This window comes from Gracilinanus agilis, chromosome X (genome assembly GCF_016433145.1).
Source record: "Gracilinanus agilis isolate LMUSP501 chromosome X, AgileGrace, whole genome shotgun sequence".
Taxonomy (NCBI): domain Eukaryota; kingdom Metazoa; phylum Chordata; class Mammalia; order Didelphimorphia; family Didelphidae; genus Gracilinanus; species Gracilinanus agilis.
In genome coordinates this window covers 1,524,246-1,546,909 of record NC_058136.1, presented here as the reverse complement: position 1 = coordinate 1,546,909, position 22,664 = coordinate 1,524,246, and the positions used below count along the sequence as shown (strand labels likewise).

The following is a 22,664-nucleotide window of genomic DNA, read 5'->3' as shown; positions in this document are numbered from 1 at the left end:
AGAGAGAGAGAGAGAGAGAGAGAGAGAGAGAGAGAGAGAGAGAGAGATTGAGAGAGAGTCAGCTTGAGAGAGAGTCAGCTTACCAAAGAGGCCAGCCCCTTGTAAGCTAGCAAAAGTGAAAAAAATTGAGCTAGAAAGAGCAGATACCTGAATGACTATGACAGACCCCAAAGGAGCAAACACAAAGCACAATGAATAGTAGCCAGGTCTACTGTTTATTATGACAAAGAAAGATTTTTATAGAATATAGAGTTTCAAGCATTGCATCATTTAAGAGGCAGGACTTTCCCACAGAAAAGACTTTACCTAAAACATTTCTAAGGCATTTCTACAAACCCAAGCAATTGAGGGATATTGACAATAACTTGGTGATTTACAGGAATCAAGTGAAAAGAGTCTGGGTCACTTGGTCATGACATTACAGAAGCTTTTTTGGTTATCAAAATAATGAACAGCCTCAAGGATTATTATGAAGGAGACTTTTCAGGAGATGTCTTTTTTTATGTTACAGCTAGACAATACTTTTTGAGCTGCTATTTTGAGGTTCCTGGCCTTGCCAGAGAAATCTTAGGCAAACTCATAAGCATGTCTTTATGGCTACTTTTCCTCAATGGGCCTAATTTGTCTTAGGTTCCTCCATACATCTCTCTTTTTTTATTATTAAGAAGCTATATTTCATGCACTGAAGTCTTAACGTTATTAATAGTGATTAAAATGAATTGCAGTGAAAAGAAAAAGATTATGTACGTAATGATTATAACAAAAAACAGGAAAAGCATGTACTAATATCTGAGATATACTTCCAAAAGGATTAAGAGACTTAAGAGTATTGAATATAGAATCTCCTACTATTTGCAGATTTATGCTAGGAACTTTACTTTGTCCAGTGAAATGAGCAGCTGCATATAAATCTTGAATACCCATAGAAATGTTACTTGACTGCCATACTCTAAGAAGTCTGGCTCTTATCTTGGGCCAGGAGAATTTTTCATTAGATTCATTAAAAGGAAATGCGGTGATACAAATTTTAACAAATCTATAATCATGCCTTAATGACAGGCAAATTTTTCTAGCTTCTAACTCAACTCTGAATACGACATTGATTGCTCTAGGAGATCCACTTTGTAAGCTGAGTCTTTGTTAATTCTTTCTTGAATATCAAAAGCTGTTGACACATTGACACTTAAGGGAGGGAGAGCATGGAAGAAGGGCAACATCATTACTTGTATTCATTGAGACCTGGCTGTATAGGATAGCTTTATTCTGGAGTGGTCAGATGTAACTTGAGCACTTTGAGGTAAGTCCTTTCAACAATGACTAAAATAGCTGAATGATCTCTATTTTTATTACAGTTGAAAAACAGTCAACCTGATGATGAGCTTTTCTAAACTTAGCTAAACTCATTCATTATTGGCCAAAATAGAAACCAATCACCATCTCTGAACTAAAACACTTGATATATTATATATGGGATCAGAAATTCTAAAATGAAACTGTACCTAGAAAAAAGCAAACAGAATTTAGAGTCAAAGTCAAAAGCATGGAGCTGAACCTGTCACATAAAGCAGAGATCACAGATAGGAACATAAAAACTTCTCAGAAGGAAGGATGACCAAACTCAGTTCAGAAACACAGGAGAATAGAGACAGAAGTGCCCAGGGAGGTATCAAGGTTTGTTCCTGAGAGAGGAATATTCCTGGGGCCTTCAATGTGACATCTTATTGTTCATCTGGCCACCCCTAGGCCACCCACCCGCCTGTCAACTCTCTCTTTCTTTCTCCAACATAGTTTTCTGGGAAAGCTAATTGCACATAAACTTTTCTTATGACACACAATAAAGTTATGGGAAAGAAAGAGAGCCCTTCCTTTGGGCCTTCATGGTAATTAATAATTAATAATGTCAGTCTAATTACTGAGGGGTTTTTTTGGCAAGTTAACTTTCACGCCAAGTAAGTGAAAAGACAGTGCAGTAGCCTGGTCCACATCAGCAAAGTCCCATCTTTAAGGTAGTTGATAGGATTTTGCAGTAGCAGTCAGAGCTACTACATTGCAAATAGCAGATCTAGCTGCAAACTTAGGGTATAGTTTTAGTTACAGATTACTTGATTCCTGGCTCCAAGGATTCTTTCCTAGTCTTTTCCTTTTGAAAATATTATCATTTCTGTCATTCCATTTCTGGCATGCATAGTTACTCTATATTTGACTCTTTACAGAAGAGTTTGCTAGTAAAATGTTAAAATAGTAAGCAATTCATGTATTTTTTTATGTAGGTTCAACTTTAAGATTAGGTTGCTTCCTCACTGTATTTGGTCCAGTCTGTATTATAAAGTTAAACTTAATTGCTTTCTATTAACCCACTTCAGCATATTTCCTTAAAGAAACTTCTGATGATGTAAACTATTAAAAGGGAGGGGAGAAGAATGTTCCCTTAATAACTTGTCATAGCCTAGGAAAAGGTCCCTGCTAAGGCTCACTTTTAAGGCAGCAGAATTTCTGATCCTGGATCCTTCCTACAGGCTTTATAAAATAGATAAACAAAACCTTGACATAGACAGTTGGTGCAAGTGTGTATGAAGCCTTAACTGTGTGCCAGACATTGTGCTAAGTCCTGAGAAGACAAATTCAAGCAAAAAAGACAATTTTTAAGAAGGATTCCCTACTCTAATACAGAAGACATCACAGGAGAAGGAACAAGAAAGAGAGGGTGAGGAGGAAGACAGAAATGCCCAAGCCTGGATGCCCTGGGCTTTAAAAATGAGTTTCCCACAACCCATTTCTTTCTTGCACAGCTATTTGGAATCTTTTTTTTTTCCTCAGAATTTGTGAATGGTAACATGGGCTTTTTAAGTCAGGTTTTCCTTTGCCTAAAAAATTAAACTAATATAGTACAATTAGTCCTCTCCTCAATAACTAGCTTCTTTATATAATTAGGTGTTTCTTTGTTTGGGGTGCTTTTTCCTTAGTTTTGTTTTCTTTAAGCACATGTATATGTTGTTCTTTAAGCTGTTCAGAGTGAAAGGAAGCCTTTTGATGTGCAGCGGGAGAAACCAACCAATTGTGCAGCTTCAACAGAAAAAATATACATCAGGAAAGACTTAAGAAGTCCTTTGATAGCCACACCAACTTTTGTAGCAGACAAAGATGGAACAAGGTCAGTGGCAGACCCTGCCCCTTGTGTATGCAGAAGAAGGATGTCACATTTAGGGGGATAAGGCTAAGGAAAGGGAGGGAAACTTCGGTTAGTTACTAGAGGAGTCAGACTCCTGAGTGGGTGATGTCATTGTGTTTGTAAGAACACCTTGTAGTCACAACTTCTTCCCACTTCAATGTCTGCCCTTGTTGGCTGGTGACCAAGAGTTTTGGGAGCCCCTCCTGAGTTCTCAGTCATCCTCTAGCCTGTCTCTTCTGCTGCTTTTTTCCATTGTGCCCTCCCAGTTATACCCCTTTAAAGGTAAGAAGTCAAGCCTAAAATGTTTTATTTGTAACAGTCATGATACCTTTTACAAGCAAGACTTTAAATCATTTGGCTGCTCATTTGGGGCAGGGGGGTGGGCTGCTTTTTTTTTTTTTTTTAAATATCAGAACTTTCTGCTACATGGAATTGTTCAGAAATTCAGCATCTGAGACTTTCACCATGTACATACTAAAAACTCTTCCATCCTAAATTCCGTCCATACTAGATTGAATACCCAATTAATGAGGCAGTGACACTTGTATTATAGTCTATTTAATCAATATGTTGAACATAATTTAAAGGCTCAAGAAAGAAGAAATAGAAATCAAAGATCTATATAGAGCAAGGGTTCTTAATCTGGAGTCCATTTCCATTTTTAATTTAGATAACCACATTCGATTATAGTTGATCTTCAGAATTCTATATATTTTATGCATTAATATGTAAATATTATGTGTGTGTGTATTTTTATTTGAAAACATGATTTTGAGAAGGGGTCTACAGGCAGACTTCCAAGACTGACTACCACAGGGGTCTAGGACATTAAGAAAGCTTAAGAACCCTAGCTATAGAGGAAGATAGAACTTTTAGCAGAATTTCTGCAAATCATAGCCAAGTTTAAGGATTAACAACACTTTAAAGCAGTCTCATGGGTTATTACTTCAGGATACTCCCACCCCAAAATGTGAACTATTCATTGTAGAAGTTTTTGTTAAGTTTCTTCATCTGTTAAAGATTAGTCCAAACCTTATTCCAAAGAATTGTGAAAATTAAATATCAGAAGCTTCTCTGAATATCTTCATGTCTCTAAACAGGCAGACGGGCCTTCTTGATCCAGGAATGCTTGTCAATATCCAACAGCCTTTAATACGTGATGATGGCACAGTCCTCCTTGCTGCTGACTCCAAGGTAAGAGTCTCTCTCCTGTGCTTGCCTTGTTAGCCCTGATGTCTGTTAAAGAGACTCTGGATTTATAACCAGGATATCTAGGTTTGAAGACGGGCTCTATCTCCTGCCAATGGGATCTTGGGCCCATCACTGTACCGCCCTAGCCTCGGGATCCATAAAATCCATAATAGCTTTATCTATAAAATAGAAATAATATTTCTACTGCTGACCTCCCGGGATTATTGTGAGGTTCAAATAAGATAGAGCATGTGGAAATACTTTTTAAGCTGACTGAGCACCTTGGTATAATAATATCTTTGTCTGTTGGATTGGTTTCCCTCACTGTTGTAGTTTGCATTTTGATCAGATTATGGCCAGGACCCATCAGCAATAAGTAGCACCTCTCAACTCAGCCCCACACATGAAAATAAAAATGATCTTAAGAGAAACTCAGTTATTTTTTTCTTGCATTTGTTGTTGGCTTCTCATAGTCTTTAAAACATGTTAGCATTTAAATTCCACTTGATTAAAAGTGCCTTGGATTCATTCTGGTGAAAATACTTTGCTAGCATACAAATTGACAGACATTTGTTGTACAGTAGTTGTGTTCACTTGTTCTGAATACCTTTTGGGAAAAAAATCCAAGATTGTCTATTTATATAATTGTCCTGACTACATACTCTGCTAGGTTTCTAAAAATGGGGTTTGTGGCACATTAACCCTTTAAACTTGAATATATGGCAAATGATAAGACTAAAATAGCTTTTGTAAAATTTGAGAGATATGGCTCAATTAAAGCCAAGGCCAAAAACAAAGACCTATGAAAATAGATACCCAGAGGGGAGAGTAAAAGTCTGACAGCTTCATCCCATGAGAAGACACTGTTCCTAAATGATACTAGATTGCAAAATTGGTGACCTTTGCTTCTTTTTAAGTAGCTTTTGTGTTGATACAACTGTCTTGTATCACCCATTACAGCAGGGCTTAGAGACTTGCAGAATTGCAGAACTATGAGGGCCCCTAGAGATCACCTAGTCCACATCACTCTCCACCCCCATTTTGTAGGTAAGGAAATAAGGCCAACTCTCTGACCAGTGCTTTTTCTGGAAAAGATGGGGTTTTTTTACTTTTAAATGAATGATAATGCTGTATAGGAATCATAAACTCAAATCAAACTTCTGCTATAGATTTGAATTAGAGCAAACATTGGTAGTGCTGTAATTAAGATTAATTCTGACCTTGATACTACCTAAAAGATGTCCTCTTAAAATGAGAGATAGTGGTTGTTGTCTCATATTTAATGAAAAGCCCCAAGAGTTGCAGGTTTACTAAGGAACATCTCTCAGAAAAATAGTTTTTCAAAGAAAGTAAAAAATTAGTGCTCTTCATAATGCAGGTAAATCTACCCCTGCCTCTTGGGAGAAGGCAGTCCTGCTGTGCTGTGAAACAAGTCTCATGGTCTTTTGGCAGAGAGTAAGTTTATGATTGCAGGTGGGTAAAACTGTAATGATACTACCACATGCCATAGAAGATAGGTAAGTGATGAAATTTTCGAAGAGCTACAGCAGGGTCTGTTGAGAAGAGTACCAAAATCAGAGCTTGTAGACTTCAGGCCTACTCCCAGGCAACTTCATTTCAGTTTTCTCATCTCCCAACCTACCTCAGAAAATGTTGTATGACTCACCTAAGTGAGATAATGTATTTGAAGACCTTGGATCCCTTTCCAAATGTAAGAAGCAGAGAAGCCAAAGAATCTGAGTCCTATCTGCCTCTTAGCCTGGGGGCAAAACCTGTGTAGGGGCCACAGTACAAACGAGGAGCTTTTATCTGCCTGCTGCTATTTGACCATGTGAATATCGTGTGTTTATCTTTTCTAGGCTGAGACAAGCCAGGGTGCTCTAGGCACATTGGCAAACGTAGTGACATCCCTTGCCAACCTCAATGAATCTCTGAATAACGGTGACCCTTCAGAAATCCAACAAGAGGACCAATCAGCAAGTGAGATCACTCGGTAGGAACTCAGGGTAGCCTTCTTAAGTAGTGACTGGATCTTTCTACTCTTCTTTAAACTGCCACAGTATTTACATCCTTTGAAAGACTGCATCATTTGGACAATTACAGTCTAACTTGAAAGGTTATCATGAAGCAGTCACTATAGAACAGTCTGTCTCTTTTTAAATATGAATTATTAAAATCTGGCCCTAGGTGATCAAATCAATCAAAACTGGTTGCAGTTAAAAATAAGTAACAGAACTGTATAATTAGTGATGGCAAAGAAGAGACTCTGCTACCTTCTTTACTAAATGAATGTTACTTGCTATTCAGTATTTTTATTTATTGTATGTTGTATATTTGAAGAAGTCTAAATTCTTTTTTTTAACTCTTACCTTCTGTCTTAGAATCAATACTGTATTGGTTCCAAGTCAGAAGACTGGTAAGGGCTAATCAATGGGGGTTGAGTGACTTACCCAGGATCACGCAGCTAGGAAGTATTTGAGGCCAGATTTAACTCAGGATCTCCTGTCTCAAGGCCTGGCTCTCAATCCGTTGAGCCACCTAGCTCCCCCAAGACTAACATTTTTAAGTGCCCTTAGTTCTTCAGGGGAAAAAAAAATGACAAAAATTCAGGATGATAGCATTCTTTGTTATTTTGTGTGAAATGTTCAGCAAAGTGTCCTGTTATCTTGGAGCTACCCAAACTTCATGACTTATTCTCTCTAGAAGGCTACTGATTCATAGACTTGTATATGATTTATTTTTTGCATTAAAGGGCATTTGATACTTTGGCAAAAGCTCTTAACACCACAGATGGCTCTTCAACACCAAACTTAGCAGATGGGATGGATCCTACAGGAGGAGGGAACATTCATGTCATCAGTAGAGATCAGTCAACACCCATCATCGAAGTAGAAGGACCCCTACTTACAGATACACATGTCACATTTAAAGTATGTGCCTTCTTTATTTTGCTGTCTTTATTTATGATATCATGGTAATTGAGTGATGAGGGTTCAACAGGGGGTTAGTGTGAATTGTTGTCAGCTCAACCTTTGAGTTGTCTTTTTAATGAACTGACACTTGATACACTTACTTCAAAAGGTTTGTTTTAGTCATATCTTCCTATTATGAAGAAGAAAAGTACCATATTTTTACTCTTCCTTTGCTGCATTCCAAGAATCTTTCACCAGTGATCTTCAATGCCTAGCATCTCCTCCTTTCAGTAAATCCTGATAAAGTCCTTCTGTTCATTTACAGCTGATTTTTTGGGGAGGGGGATGTTTTGGGGGGGGTGTTTGTTTTTTTAACAACTTTTGATGACTTGTTCACACTATAGATCACCCTCTTGTCCCCCTAACATTTGAGTTGATATATCTTAAATTCCATCCTAAAATTAATTATAGAAAGTCTTCCATAGACTGATTCTTTGTGACTTGCCTTCCATAAGTTTTTGTTCTCATGACTACAAAATTATTTTAATATCGCTACCAGTGAATACTGTTAAATTAATACTATTGCCAGTGAATTTTGTCTAGTTTTCCTTATATTCAATTAAGATTTTCATCAAGTTTTCATGAGCTATTGACATAGAATAGTTTAATACTGTAGCCAGTGGCTGCTTAACTTTATTCAGAACCTCTCCAAACCTCCATTTCTTTATAAGATGGAAAAATAACCCTCAAATTGTCTACCTCATGAGTTTGTTGTAAGAACCAAAATGTCCTGTCTACATTCCTAAACAGTACATAGAAGTGAGCAGATGGTGGTGATGATGATAAAGGTGAGACCTTCATGAGCCAAGTCATGGTCCTCTGTGGCTAGTTACCAAGGCTTTCCACTGGACTCCTTCACCTGACCATTTAAATCAAATATGAAAGCCTCTGGTCTCTAGAGAGGGGAAACAGAGAAGTGTAGCTGGGTCAGCACAGACTGGTTACTTCACTGATTACAAGTCGGGACATTAGAATTGTTTAACACTAACTGGATTAGTTTCTAAAACAAAAAATAACTCTGTATGATTGCTGATGACTCCGCGTGTCTTGTGCCTCCTTCTTCCACAGCTTACAATGCCTAGCCCAATGCCAGAGTATCTCAATGTACATTACATCTGTGAGTCAGCATCAAGGTTGCTGTTCCTCTCAATGCACTGGGCCAGATCCATTCCTGCCTTTCAGGCCCTCGGGTAAGTGAATCCTCTTCTCTAAATGAGTGATTCAATCACTGTGTGTCTTGTGTCAAAGGATCCCAAGATTTTTCTGCCAAAAACACAGAGAAGAATAAAGGAAAGAAGGTAGCCATTGGAGTGTCTTTTCTTTAAGAAGTCCTTCTTCCATTAATTTAAGAATTGGCATCATCTTATCCTTTGCAAGACACTCTGCTGGGTACAGTGAAGGATACAAAAATCTAAGACAGGGAAGTTAGATATACATATATTAAAAATTATATCATTTCTTATGCTGCTACTTTAAGAGGTCTTAAGAGTCAGAACTTTTCAAGTCCTAGTTCTGCCACTAACTTTTTTTTTAATAATATTTTACTTTCCCTCCAATTACATGTAAAGACAATTTTTAATGTTTATTTTTTTTTTAATTTTGAGTTCCAAATTCTCTTCCCCCACTCCCAAGGTATGGCAAGCAATCTGGTATAAATTTTTCATGTGCAATTGTGTAAAACATTTTCCTATAAAATTCTGTGAAAGAGATCTCAAAAAGAAGAAGAAAGAAAGTGAAATATAATATATTTTGGTCTGCATTCAGACTCCAGTAATTCTTTCTCTGGACATAGATGTCATTTTTCATCATGAAGATTTGGAATTGTCGTAAGTCACTGTATTGCTGAGAATAACTTGTTCATTGTACAGTATTGCTATTACTTTGTACAATGTTCTTCTGGTTCTGCTTATTTCACTTTGCATCACTTCATTTGGTCTTTCCAGGTTTTTTGTGATCATCCTGCTCATCATTTCTTATAGCATAATAGCATTCCATCACAAATATTGGAATTTTGACCAAGTATGTCTATCAGAAAGGCTGCTCTTTGCATATGCATCTTGAGAGAGGATGTACAAATTTTAAAAATTCTTTTATGGCACACAAAGAGTTATAAGTAAAGCACTGTTGCTTTATCATTAAAATAATTAGTGATATTGAAGAAACATCTGGAAAATGTAAGCTGTGCCATCTATCCTTTAAGAACCAATTTTTAATGTGCCTTTATTTCTCTAGTCAAGACTGTAATACAAGCCTGGTCCGTGCCTGCTGGAATGAGCTCTTCACCTTGGGGCTGGCCCAGTGTTCCCAAGTGATGAGCCTCTCCACTATTCTAGCAGCTATCGTGAATCACTTACAGAACAGCATACAGGAAGGTATGTATGGTCTTTGCAGCTTTTCAGATGTTTGGATTGAGGCATCTCAATTTCCAGTCATTTTCACAGGTAAAGATTGGTTTGAGAATAATACGTATCTGTCTCTATAGTAAGGTCAGCTCCCAAGGAAGATACAGCTTCTCAGACTCATGCCACCCATTGTGACATGCTTTAAAATTCCATAGTGTTTTGTTCTCTTTTTTTTTTTTTTTTTTTTTTTTTTGGAGAGTCTTTATATTTATTTCTGCAGAAGAAACTCTTAGATGCTACTTCTCGGCAAGGTCACATGCACTTCGTTCATTCACATATCTTACACAAAAATAAAGACAAAAGGGCTCTTGACAGGCTGGAGGCTAGACCAGGACAGCCAGCCTCCAATCTTGAGGGTCTCCACACTGGCTCACCAAAGTTATCAGAAAGTGGGACAGAGAGCACCCCCCAGCCAGCCCTGGCTGGGAAGCAGCTGGTCTTGCTGGATCTCCAACCAAAAGTCTAGGTGCTCCTGGTGCCTGCCACCTCTTGCCTCACTTGGCTTTACTGCCATCCATGCTGATGAATTTGGAAGGTATCGAAGACAGGGGCTGCTATAGCACATCCAAGCTGAAACACTTGGCCAGACCCACAGGGGAGGTACTCCAGCTGCAGGGGAATGTGGGGCAGGCCAGACAGGTTGGAGTCAGGATGCAGTCTGGACACCAGTGACTGTTCCCTGAAAGCCAAAGCCTGGGGGATGTAGGACTGACTGCTAATTTAATTTGGCTATTTTATTCATGAAACAATAATACAAGCCCATATATTTGATTTTTTGTACAAACTGCTCTCATTTCCTCTGAATATTGAAAATTATTAGTGGGAAAAAATGACCAACTCAGCTCTTCGTAGTGACACTAAAATTGGTAGTGATAAACTTTATTTTTGTTAAAGTATGTGATACTGATAATTTCAGCTATCTAATAATATAATAATAACTGGCATTTAGATAGTACCCTTACATTTTATAAAGCACTTAATATGATGTCATTTGAACTTCGCAATAATCTAGTATAAGTAATCCAGATGTTATTATCTCCACCTTTTAAATGAGGGACTTGATGCTCAAAGAATCAAGTCACCTAGCTTAGAAATACCAGAGGCATATTTCAACCCATTTTCTGTTGTCCCCTCAAATTCAGTTTTCTTTCCATTGGGCCACATTGTTGTGAAAAAAGCTAGCTGTCTACATAGTCTGCAATGAGAAGGGAAAGGGAGGCTCTTACAGTCATAGGGCAGAGCATAACAAACAGCTTAATGAACAGGAGAGGTATAGGATATGTTTAGAGAACAGATGGTCCATTTTGGCATGGAGGATAATCATTTGAGTAAAGACAATAAAAGGAAGGGAACTCTATATTGTGGAGGGCTTTGAATTCCCAGAAAAGGAATCTGCTACTGAGTAGAATTCATAAAGGAAACACTGAAGATACCTCATTAGAGAAGGAATAGAAAGACCAAACATATGTATGAGGGGGATCATCCTTTTGGTGGCATAAAAAACAAATGGAAGGATCGAGATCAGCAAGAGTACTCAATTGGCAATTAAAAGACTGAAGTTTACATCCTCCTTCGTGTGCGGAAAAAAAGACATTGGTCTAGATCAATGATGGGCAAACTATTCCCCATGGACCAGATCCAGGCCGTAGTTTACCCATCACTGCCTTAAGCAATTCCCTATCACTATATCTGGATGTGGGGGCGTAGTGATTAAGTATATCTTAACCTAAGGCCCCTTCCTCCCCTAAATCCTAGGATGCTATAAAGCCATCCCATATTCTAAGAAGAAATATTGTGAAAATACCCCAGAACTGAAGAGGAAGAAAGGAGCTAACATTTATATAGTGTTTTCTACATAATATCTCATTTGACAAAGCTGAATAAACAAAGTTTTTTTGTTTGTTTTTTAAAAAAGGATAAGCCCTTTAAATCAGAGATTATAGTGAGAAAAGAGCAGAGGTCCCAAGACTAAAAGAACTATACATAATTGCTGCACTTGAGAAATTACAAATTAAAACAGGTAACAATGACATAGATTGTTAATTGTAGGATTTAGGAACAAAATAAATTAAAAATAATAGATATGTATGTTAACCTCACAAAGGTCAAAGGAGCATAATAAGAGTGGAGATCAAGGAGAATAGATATGAAATATTGATGACCAAAGGAAATATGGTGAGATGGTAATAACTCTTCAAGGTGATAAGGAAATTTTAGGAACCCTTTGAATGTTAGGAGAGTGGCAATTACTATAGAAAATGTTTGCACTCTGAATTACCACCCTTTGTCCTTGTATTTGTCTTAATTATTTGAATATGTTGAGATTTTAGTATTTAATACAAACTAGATTATTTTCTAATTTCTTTTGATCTCTTCATAAAAAAAGGGGAAATGTCTTTGGTTATTATATTTTGTCTTTTTTTAAAGGATTTTATTTTTGTTTTCTAGATAAACTTTCTGGTGACAGAATAAAGCAAGTCATGGAACACATCTGGAAACTTCAGGAGTTTTGTAACAGTATGGCTAAACTTGACATTGATGGGTATGAATATGCATACCTTAAGGCTATCGTCCTTTTTAGCCCTGGTAAGAACAGTAGTTACTAATAAGACTTCATCCAGTTTTTTAATATGTATGTCAAATGGTTTCATTAGCCAAAAAAACCATATCTGTGTATTTATAAATGTTCTTTCATAACTTTATTTTTCTAACTGACCTGAATTTTTTTGAAGGGGGAAAAACACTTAAAGTTCAAGAAATACAGAGGCCAATAGTTCTCTGGGTTACATATCATATTTCTCTTTCCTTACATTCAAACTATCAGCTCAAAGTATCAGAGTCTTTTCTGATAAGCATATGTTTGTGATTTTCCCCCCTTGTTTTCAGTTTATTAACATGTGGAAATCAATGTTTTCCTTGAAATTAGTCTCTCCAAAACATATATTTAGGTAACTAACAGGAATTACATAATACTTTACAATATAGACAGGGGTTGGTTCTATATATATATTAAAGAATTCCATATAAATTTGTTTCTTCATTCCTCCCTCCTCTTATCATTCCCTAGCAGATTCCTCAACCCCAAAAATTTTGAGGAAGAAATACACAGTATTTTTTGTCTTCATAATTTATCCATTGCTGTGTTACCGTGCCTATCAACAGGAGCAAGAACTCAAGGGTTGGTAAAAACAAGTTAAGGGAAGTGAATGACTCTCAGTGAAGGATGGGAAGATTTGACTTAGTAAGGAAGGTATTTTCTTCTTACCAAAACAGGCATCCATTTCCCCTTACCAGCATTCTGAATGATCTTTTCTCTTCCTACATGTGTGTTTAACCACTATTCACCTGACTTCAATTGCTCTGTGGCTTTTCAGGTGAAATAATATTTCTTTTTTTTTTTTAATGTGTTGTTTATTTTTTAGCACTTTAAATTTTTTGAATTCTAAATTCCCTTTCCTGACGCTCCCCCACCCACTGAGAAGGCAAGCAATATCAATTGAACATGTGAAATCATGCAAAACGTATTTCCATAGTAACCATATAGCCAAATTTTAAAAGGAAAGAAAAATAAAGTGAGAAAATTATGCCTCAGTTTTCACACAGAGTTCAGCAGTTCTCTGAAAGGGGGATAGCATTTTCATTGTGAGTCCTTTGGAATTGTCTTGATCAGAGTAGCTAAACAGCTGAGTCGTTCCCAGTTGATCATCATTACAGTGTTGCTGTTACTGTGTACAGTGTCCCCTGGTTCTGTTCACTTAATTTTGCATAAGACTTTCCAGGTTTTCTTCCCAACTTCCTGCTCATCCTTTCTTATAGCACAGTAATATAACATCACAACCATAGGCTACAACTTGTTGAGCCATTCTCCAGTCAATGGGCATTCCCTCAATTCCCAATTCTTTGTCACCACAGGAAGAGCTTCTATAAATGCTGAACAGATAGGACCTCCTCCTTTTGTCTTGATCTCTTTGATGTACAGACCTAATAGTGGTATTACTGTGTCAAAGAAAATATACATAGTTTGGTAGCCCTTTGGGTATCATTCCAAATTGTTCTCCAGGAACATTACAAAATGTAAAGTGAATAATTTTAATTACATTAAATTAAAAAGGGTTTGTACAAACAAAACCAATGTAACCAAAATTAGAAGGGAAGCAACAAACTAGGGGAAAATTTGCAACAAAATTCTCTGACAAAGGTCTAATTTCCCCAATATATTGGAAACTAAGTCAAATGTACAAGAAATCAAGCCATTCCCCAATTGACAAATGGCCAAAGGATATGAATAGGCAATTTTCAGATAAAGAAATCAAAACTATCAATAATCACATGAAAAAGTGTCCTAAATCCCTCCTGATTAGAGAAATGCAAATCAAAACAACTCTGAGGTACCACCTCACACCTAGCAGATTGGCCAATATAACAGCAAAGAAAAACAATAAATATTAGAGGGGATGTGGTGAAATTGGGACACTTAATGCATTGCTGGTGGAGTTGTAAATTGATCCAACTATTCTGGAAGGCAATTTAGAATTATGCCCAAAAGGCTTTTTAGAATTCATGCCCTTTGTTCCAGCCATACCACTGCTGTGTTTGTACCCCAAAAAGACAATTAAAAAATGTTGTACAAAAAATATTCATAGCCACACTCTTTGTGGTGGCAAAAACTTGGAAAATGGGAGAAGGGTGTCCATCAATTGGGGAATGCCTAACAAATTGTAGTATATATTGGTAATGGAATACTGTTGTCCTATAAGGAATGATGAACTTGCTTGATTTCTACATGAACTGGAAGAACCTCCAGGAACTGATGTGGAGTGAAATGAGCAGAACCAGGAGAACATTGTACACAGAAAGTGAAACATTGTGGAACTATCCAGTGTAATCCACTTTGCTACTAGTAGCTATGCAACAAGCCAGAACAATTCTGAGGGACTTATGAGAAAAAAATGCTATCTACATCTAGAGAAAGAACTGTGGGAGCAGAAATGCTCCCACTTGTTTATATGATCAATCACTTGTTTATATGGGTATAGGATTTGGGGTTTTGGTTTCAAAAGATTACTCTTTTACAAAAATGAATAATATGGAAATGGGTATCAAATGATAACATTTGTATAACCCAGTAGAATTGCTTGTCAACTCTGGAATGGGGGAAGTAAGAGGGGAGGGAGAGAAAATCATGGAAACATTGAAAAGTATTTTTTTTATTGTTGTCCAGAATGGTTGGACCAATTTACAGCTCCACCAATGGTGCAGTGTCCCTATTTTCCCTCATCCTCTCCACATTTGTCATTTCTGATTGATATGAGGTGGTACCTCCAAGTTGTTTTAATTTGTGTTTCTCTCATCAGTGATTCAGAGCATTTTAAAACTCTTACTTGCCATCTTGAATCAAAACTATGTTTTGGTTCCAAGTCAGAAGAGCAGTAGGGCTAGTTAAGTGACTTGTCAAGGGTCACACACCTAGGAGGTGTCAAATTTGAACCCAGGACCTCCTGTCTGTACCCTGGCTTTCAATCTACTGAGTCACCTACCTGCTCCCTATTTAGAGCATTTTTTCATGACTATAGGTTGTTTCAGTTTCTTCCAGAAATGGCCTATTCATATCTTTTGATCATTTATCAACATATTAATAAATTTTACTCACTTCTCCACATACTTAAGAAATAAGGCCTTTATCAGAGAAACTTACTCTGATAATGAGTAAGATTTTAAAAATATCTTGGTAAAGAAACATTCAAAAATTGTAAAAGTTTTTATATTAAGTGAAGTCCTGTTTCAAGCTGACATGATTAGGTTTATTTTTCCCACAGGAGCTAACAATAATTTACCACAGTAATTCTTCACTCTTTCTTCCTTCCTCCTAGTCTTGCTCTGGGCCTCTTTAGTAGTAAAATATTGTTAAAAGGAAGAAGGAAGTGATAAAATGATGTGAGTAAATATATTCAAAATAGGTAGTCATGTCTAATAGTACCTCATTGTTAAAATTTGGAATGGAAGCAGATTTTATTGATGTTTTTAATCTCAACTTCAGAATCCAATATTTTAGCATGTCTCAGAATGTATTCTCAATAAACTGAACTGAAAATAGTTTGTTAGTCTCCAAAAAAGCTTTTCTCTTTTAAATAACTAGAAGTTTGGATACTTCTTTTCTCCTTTCAGATCATCCTGGTTTGACCAGTACAAGCCAAATAGAAAAATTCCAAGAGAAGGCACAGATGGAGTTACAGGATTACGTACAGAAAACCTATTCAGAAGACACATACAGGTAGAGAAATGTAAATGTAGTTGATCTGAGGAAATTCCTGGAGAATTTAAACAAGTCTAGAATCTGAATACTAAATGACATTTGGCTTCATATTTTCATTACAAATATACATACATTAAGTTAAAGTTGCTTAACAAATAGTAAACATGATTATGTCTCTAATTTTATTCCTTCTTGTTATTGTAATGTGCCTTTAGCAGTGTGATTTAGTGGCATAATAAATGAACCTGGCATCCAGAGGGACAATTTGTAACTCAACTTTGTATTAATTAGGATTTGTGGTTAGAATTAGAGTTCTGGTTGTAGAAACACTATGCATTCTAGGATGGGCTCTCACAGAATTTTGTCTGGGCCAGTAGCATCTTCATTAGTCACCATCCTCCAAATGCTGCTAAAGTGATTTTCCTAAAGCCCAGTCATCTCCCATTCAGTCAGCTCCTTTAACTCTTATTGCCACTATAATCAAGTATGCCTTTAACTGCCTGGCTCCAACCTATGTTTCTAGCTGTATTCTGCATTCCTCCCCCTCACACCCTTCAATCCATCCAGAGGCTTTTGATTATTGATTGATTACAAATTAGGGTATGTACAATCACCATAAAGTACTTTGATTTCAGAAGAGGGAATGTGTGCTGTTTATTTTTTCTCTTACTCAGTATAGTTTTGTAAACCTTGAAACATGGGTTTCATATAAGGATTGTTTAGGACAAATTGGTCTTCAGTCCAGAAGTGCTGCTGATGGTTGTGCAGCTTCTGGGGCAGGAAGGGGACCTCTGGAGCTTGCCTTCAGAGCATCCTGGATAGAATGAGGGCTGGCACTGCCTCCACTTTGGTGGCAAGTTCAGTGGGTACTGTGCAGGTATAAGCCTCCCTTACACAGTTAGGATCCTTTTGCTTCCTGGGCCCTAAATCTAAACAAGAACTGGTGAGGTCCAGTGCACTGACAGGAAGGAGTGCTTGATTGGGAATCAGAGGCCCTAGATTCAATGGTTCTTAATACCTCTGTGAGACCTGTGCGACTCTGAGCAAATTACTTCTCTCTGTTCTCATTTTCTATATCTGTAAAATGAAAGTTGGGCCTCGATCATATTGGATCTTTTCTAAATCATATGAACAAATGATCATATAATCTGAAATATGACTTTCAAATAACTTTTTTTAACCTCCACAATTTATATGTTCAAATAACTGTTATTCCCTTTGGGAGCCTCTAATTTATTCCAGATGTTTCTAATTCTTCTTTGGGAATTAATTTCAGTCTTCTTCTTCATAATATCCTCAATGGTGGTCACTTGTCATCCTTGGCAGATATATTGAATTATTGAGAAATAACCCAGTACTCTTCACTTGATGATGTTTATTGGGTACCTGGTATATGCTAGGTTCTGCAAGGCACAGATAAACCATAATAATTACCATTCACGGTTAAAAAAGGTTTTATATTCATTTCTCCCTTGATCTAACAACAGTTCTCTGAGGTCTATGTGCAGTTTTTTTTTTTCAAATTTTATTGAATGAGGAAGAAAATCACTCACCAAGATCATCCCCCCTCCATTAACACTACAGAACCCATCCTTCTTCCAGACAAGATTATGCCAATAAAACCCCAAAGAAAACTGGAGAAAGGCTTTCATTTCCTTTTCAAACACAACAGTCTGTGAAAATGCAGCCACTTCAAGGATCTGTCCCAATACCTTTCTCCATTGTAAGGGCCCACCTCACAAGCAGGCATGAGAGAATGTGTTGGCCAGGGAGAAAGCCAAGGAGAGCCTTTTGGCCTAACCCACAAGGCAGGAAAGCGTCCTGAAGTTTCTGATCTGTCTTCAAACTATCCCATCTCAATGACCATTTTGGAATAATGGGGAGTCAGGAGGGCTGGGTGGTGCCAGCTCAGATCAGAGATCTCGTCTTCTTGCTGGGCTAGAGGTGTCCAGAGACATGCTGGCACAGTGGATATCCTCCACACCGCCCGGATCCCCTTGGTCTGAAATCGGCTCGCTGTCCCAGCCCTCCTTGACAGAGGAGGCTCCACTCTGTCTTCCTCAGAGTCCCCACGGTTCTGTACTTCCTCCTTGTCACAATGGTCACCCTCCCCGGGGATGGACACGTTCTGGGTCCCACAGGCTAGGTTTGGTCTCATTTTAGGACCTCATCTCCTTCCTCCTTTTGATAGAAATGATCAGACTTGGCCTTGCTGACTGCTGCTAACTTGGGAGGCTCCCCCATAGCCTCCTCCTCCCAGTTGTGCTCCCACTTTACACAGAGCCTCAGAGAGGCAAAGTCCTCTTGACCCCTGGGATTTAGCGCTAGCAGTGACCCTGTTATTGCCCATTTGTACCCACCTGGCCATTTTACAGAAGCAGCATCAAAAGGAAACATTGCCCAAGGTCACTCAGGGAGAAAATGGTAGAGCTGAGCTCCAAGCTAGGCCATTGAACTCCCCGTCCAGCTCTTGGCCCTGCCCCAGCTCACCCAGCCACAGGCCTTCAGGGAGCTTAGCTAAGGGCAAGGCCTACTCCATTGCCTTAGTGAGCAGGAGGAATTGAGCCCTGGTCCTCTGCCTCCAGGTCCTGCGTTCTTTCCTTGTAGCAAAGGTCCAGGATCCTTGTTGTATCTTACATCGCTCCCCTGAAACATGCCGACTCCTCGATTTCGGGGATTGTCACTTTTGTCTTTGGATCCCCTTCATCTAGAATGGCTCCTGGCCCAGGGTAGATGGTGACTGAGCTGTGTCCCTCTTAATGCCTCCCTCATTCCCAGACCTCAGGGTCAGTACATACTCAGCTTTTAGCCAATGAAGCCCTTTTTTCAGATGAGCGGTTAAAACCACATTCCATCTATTTGTATTTGTTATTTTTAACCCAATTGTAAGACTTTACACTTGTGCACCTCTAAAATTTCAACATACTAATATGGCCTGATAGTCCATTTGGACAGTAGATTTGGAGCGGGAAGGAGCCTTCAGGGTCATCAGGTGTAGCTTCTTCATTTTATAGATGAGGCGCCTAGAAGTTAAGTGATTGACCAGGGCAGGGTGATTTGACCCCAGGTTTGAATCTCAATCCACGTTACACCCCTGCTGTAGCCTTTTCATTGCCTCTACTCCCTTTTTTGAAAAATTTTGTAGTATTTGTCCTTCTCTAGTCCTGAGGCATCTCTTTTTCTCCAGCTTTTTTAGAGATCACTGACTCAGAATTCATATATGCTAGAATTTGCCAAATTCATACCTCGTATATAGTTCATCTGGGCTTGGTGATTTGCGGGCAGTAAAAGTAGCTAAAATGTTCTCTTATTAAGTCTCTTCTTCCCTTGAGTTTCAGCTTCCTTATTTGCCATTTTTTCTGTTTTTTAAGTCCTTATATCCTTATCTTGGTAGAGAAGGACAGAAAGAGGCCCATCATTATCTACTGCCATCATTCTGTCCAGTCCCTACTTTAGTGTCCTCTTTTCTCCAGAAGAGCATAAAAATTCCTTTTTGTTGTCTTTACGTTTCCTGACCAGCTTTTAGTGCATGCTGACTTTTGTCTTCCTAGCACTGTTCTTTGGGGACCATGTCATGACTTTGCATTCATCATCACTTGCCCTGACTTATATCTGATACATGTGTCATTTTAAAATCTTAACTGATTGATTATATCCTATACGTCCACATGAATCTCCTTAGACCAGTGATGGGCAAACTTTTTAAAGAGGGGGCCAAAGGAAAGGAAATGCTCCTGTCAGTCTGTTTCTAAGGCAACTCTTTTGAAGTTTCATTGTATTATATCCTACTCATTGTATTCCTCAGATTAGGAATAATGTCCATCGGGTGGAGAGAACATTTCAGGGGGCTGCATCTGGCCTGCCAGCCATAGTTTGCCCATCACTGCCTTAGACAGTGTTTCCTTTTCCTTCTTTTTGGAACTTGTTTCTCTATATCTTAAGAATTTCATTGAGAGCTTTTCCTCTCTTCTAAGCCAGCATTCTTCTGAACCATTAACAATCTATTCTCCCCAAATCTGGTTTACAGATCAGACTAGGCTCCTCCTTCCTTTCCCTCTTTGAACCAAAATCCAAGATGGAGTAGTCACTTCCACTTTTCTCAAAGCCCCCATCATTTCTTTCACAACAACCAGTTCTTTTTAGGCAGGCATTAGGTTTAGAGTAAGTTTTCCTTATAGGTCTTTTCATTATTAAAAGATTAAATTACCAATAATGTATGTTGGTAAATTGTTAGCTGATCAGTGGGTAGAACGGGTGTTATCAAGGGATGTGACCTGTCTCCAAGGGACCTCATCTAGTTCCTCTTATCCTGCAAGTAGTCTGTAGTTGCTTCTCATGGCAACATCAACTCTGTTTCTACCCCTGTAGATCTTCCCCAGAAGATCCTCCAGTTCCTGGCTTTCCTCCGATGATTATATCTCCTTATATAATGCTCACACTCTCTTTCTGGTGTTCTCTCTGTCTCTGTCTCTCTGTCTGTCTGTCTTTCTTTTTCTCTTTTCCCTGTCCTGTGCCTTTTCTTCCCGATCCATATTCTAGTCATAGGTTCCATCCCACTGAGTCTTAGTATTGATTCTACCAAATTTCTTTCCTCCTGTTAAGATCTCTTGGTCAAAATGTGTTTTACCAATACCTTCTACATGTGTACAAACATGTCTCTTAGGAATGTCTGCCCATCCTTACTATTGTTTTTTTCTATGTTATGGTTCTTCTCTATGATATCTGGCATGGTGAATAAATTCTCCACTATTAACAATCTGGAAAGGCTTTTATTACAAGCTCAGCAACATCTCAGGATGACAATCCTTAAGCCAAGACATATGAGCAAGGTTAATCATCAAAAGGTTGGCCCCCATTTCGTGTATTCTTTTAGCTCCAGCAATCCATGACTCACAGTCAGGTAGAGAGAACTTTTGTCACCAGCAATAGCAGAGGGGATGCCCACTTCTGTAGATCCAGGACTCCTCTGATGACACTGTTGTTAAAAGAAGCACCAACCTAATCTTCAAAACATTTCAAAGTAGAGGGTACCCTGAAATAACAGTGACATTGCGTGTCTGGTTGTGATGGGCTGGGGAATCTCATTTTCCTAATGTGGCATTTTTCTCTTCCAGGCTGGCTCGGATTCTTGTTCGTCTCCCAGCACTTAGATTGATGAGCTCCAGTATTACTGAAGAACTCTTTTTTACTGGTCTCATCGGCAATGTTTCAATAGACAGCATAATCCCCTACATTCTGAAAATGGAAACCGCAGAGTACAATGGCCAGATAACAGGAACGAACTTATAGTGGGAACAACACAACTTCATGGATCAAAATAATTTTCATAGAACCAGTAACCACACCATTAAGATATAAAGAAAATAAAAATAGTGATATTTTGGTATGTACAGATATTTCCCGTATGTTAACCATTTCCTACCTGATTTCTTCTTGTCTAGGAGGCCCCAACAGTAGCTACTGAAAGCCTAGGCTCCTTTTCTGCCACAAGGAATATTTTAATGACTTTTGATTTCAAAAAAAACAAATAAGGTGTCAGATTTCTGAGTGACCTTTTAACTCACTTTTTTTTAGAAGTTGACAAAGGGCAAAAAAAAGTTTTATAATGTCAGAGACTAGTATTAAAGAATACTAAAAACAGTATCTGTATATACATATATAACAGTGTCCTTGGGAATATTTAGCAGTTAATTACCAGGGTAATGACATGAGCACTTTCTAAGAACTTCTTGTCCACTTGATAATGTTATCAGTATCCTGCCTGTGAACAGGCAAGGAAAAAATGATAGATGTCCTTGGCCAAATGCTAATGATTTCTGTGAAAACTTGGGGAGGACAGAAAAAGAGACAATCACTTCTACTTTGGACAAAAAGGCCTTGTGCGTTTGTGTGCACATGTATGTAGTGTGCATCTTTGCAGTCCTCCAAACTATGGAGAATGTGATTTATTTACAGCATGAAATAAACGCCATGTTTATAGCACAACTAGCAGCCCAATAACTGCCACAGCCATGATGTGCACAGGGAGGCCGACAGAGCGACAGTGTGTAGACGTGGGGGGTGACCAGGACGCTCTAGTCCAGCCTCTGGTCACGGAGAACCAGGACGCTTATTGGAACAACAGGCTCCAGGAGCCGGCCACCATTCGGTGCATTCTTTTAACTATAGCAAGACCGACATTCAGGCTACCCAATAACTGACTTCATCCCCAATTCCCGCCTGCCTCCTATTAGCTCCACAGTGTGCTGAGCGTGTTAGTGGCCTCTGCAGGCCCAGCAGTCAGAACTTTGCATCAGATAAATAGAAAGTTTTTCTCCCCCTGCCTCAGTTCCCTGAATTCACCCATCTCACTTGACATTGATGTCCCATTTGGGGTGGCATTCAGAATATATCCTATAAAAAATCATGTACTCCTGCAGTTAATGACTAATCGTTTGTATTAAGGTTACTCATGATTTGGGCTTTTGTAATGGAGAAGCGACTCACAGTATCAGGGTATTAATTTGATATTGATAAGTTCCTGCTTAAGTTGAATAGGGCATGTAACAGATTGATTCTCTCTGTTGTCATTCAGACGGTAGTCCTACTGCTTTTATTATGTCTTCATCAAACTGCATTCGTAAAACTTAACCTTTCTGTACATAAGGCCAGTTGCTGAGATGAGGGCAGGCACCTGT

At 38.4% G+C, this 22,664-nt stretch overlaps 1 protein-coding gene across 1 annotated transcript in view; it reads left to right on the top strand.

Annotated features, from left to right (window-relative positions):
• LOC123253451 (nuclear receptor subfamily 2 group C member 2-like) overlaps nt 1-21,557 on the top strand; it is a 58,441-nt gene extending 36,884 nt beyond the window's left edge. The window contains exons 4-12 of the mRNA XM_044682644.1: nt 3,004-3,151; nt 4,270-4,363; nt 6,220-6,353; nt 7,113-7,290; nt 8,401-8,522; nt 9,565-9,704; nt 12,183-12,320; nt 15,900-16,005; nt 21,102-21,557. Of these exons, the coding sequence (XP_044538579.1) occupies nt 3,004-3,151; nt 4,270-4,363; nt 6,220-6,353; nt 7,113-7,290; nt 8,401-8,522; nt 9,565-9,704; nt 12,183-12,320; nt 15,900-16,005; nt 21,102-21,276 (1,235 nt within the window). The 3' untranslated portion in view covers nt 21,277-21,557. The remainder of the gene's footprint in view (nt 1-3,003; nt 3,152-4,269; nt 4,364-6,219; nt 6,354-7,112; nt 7,291-8,400; nt 8,523-9,564; nt 9,705-12,182; nt 12,321-15,899; nt 16,006-21,101) is intronic.
• Nucleotides 21,558-22,664: the final 1,107 nt, after the last annotated feature.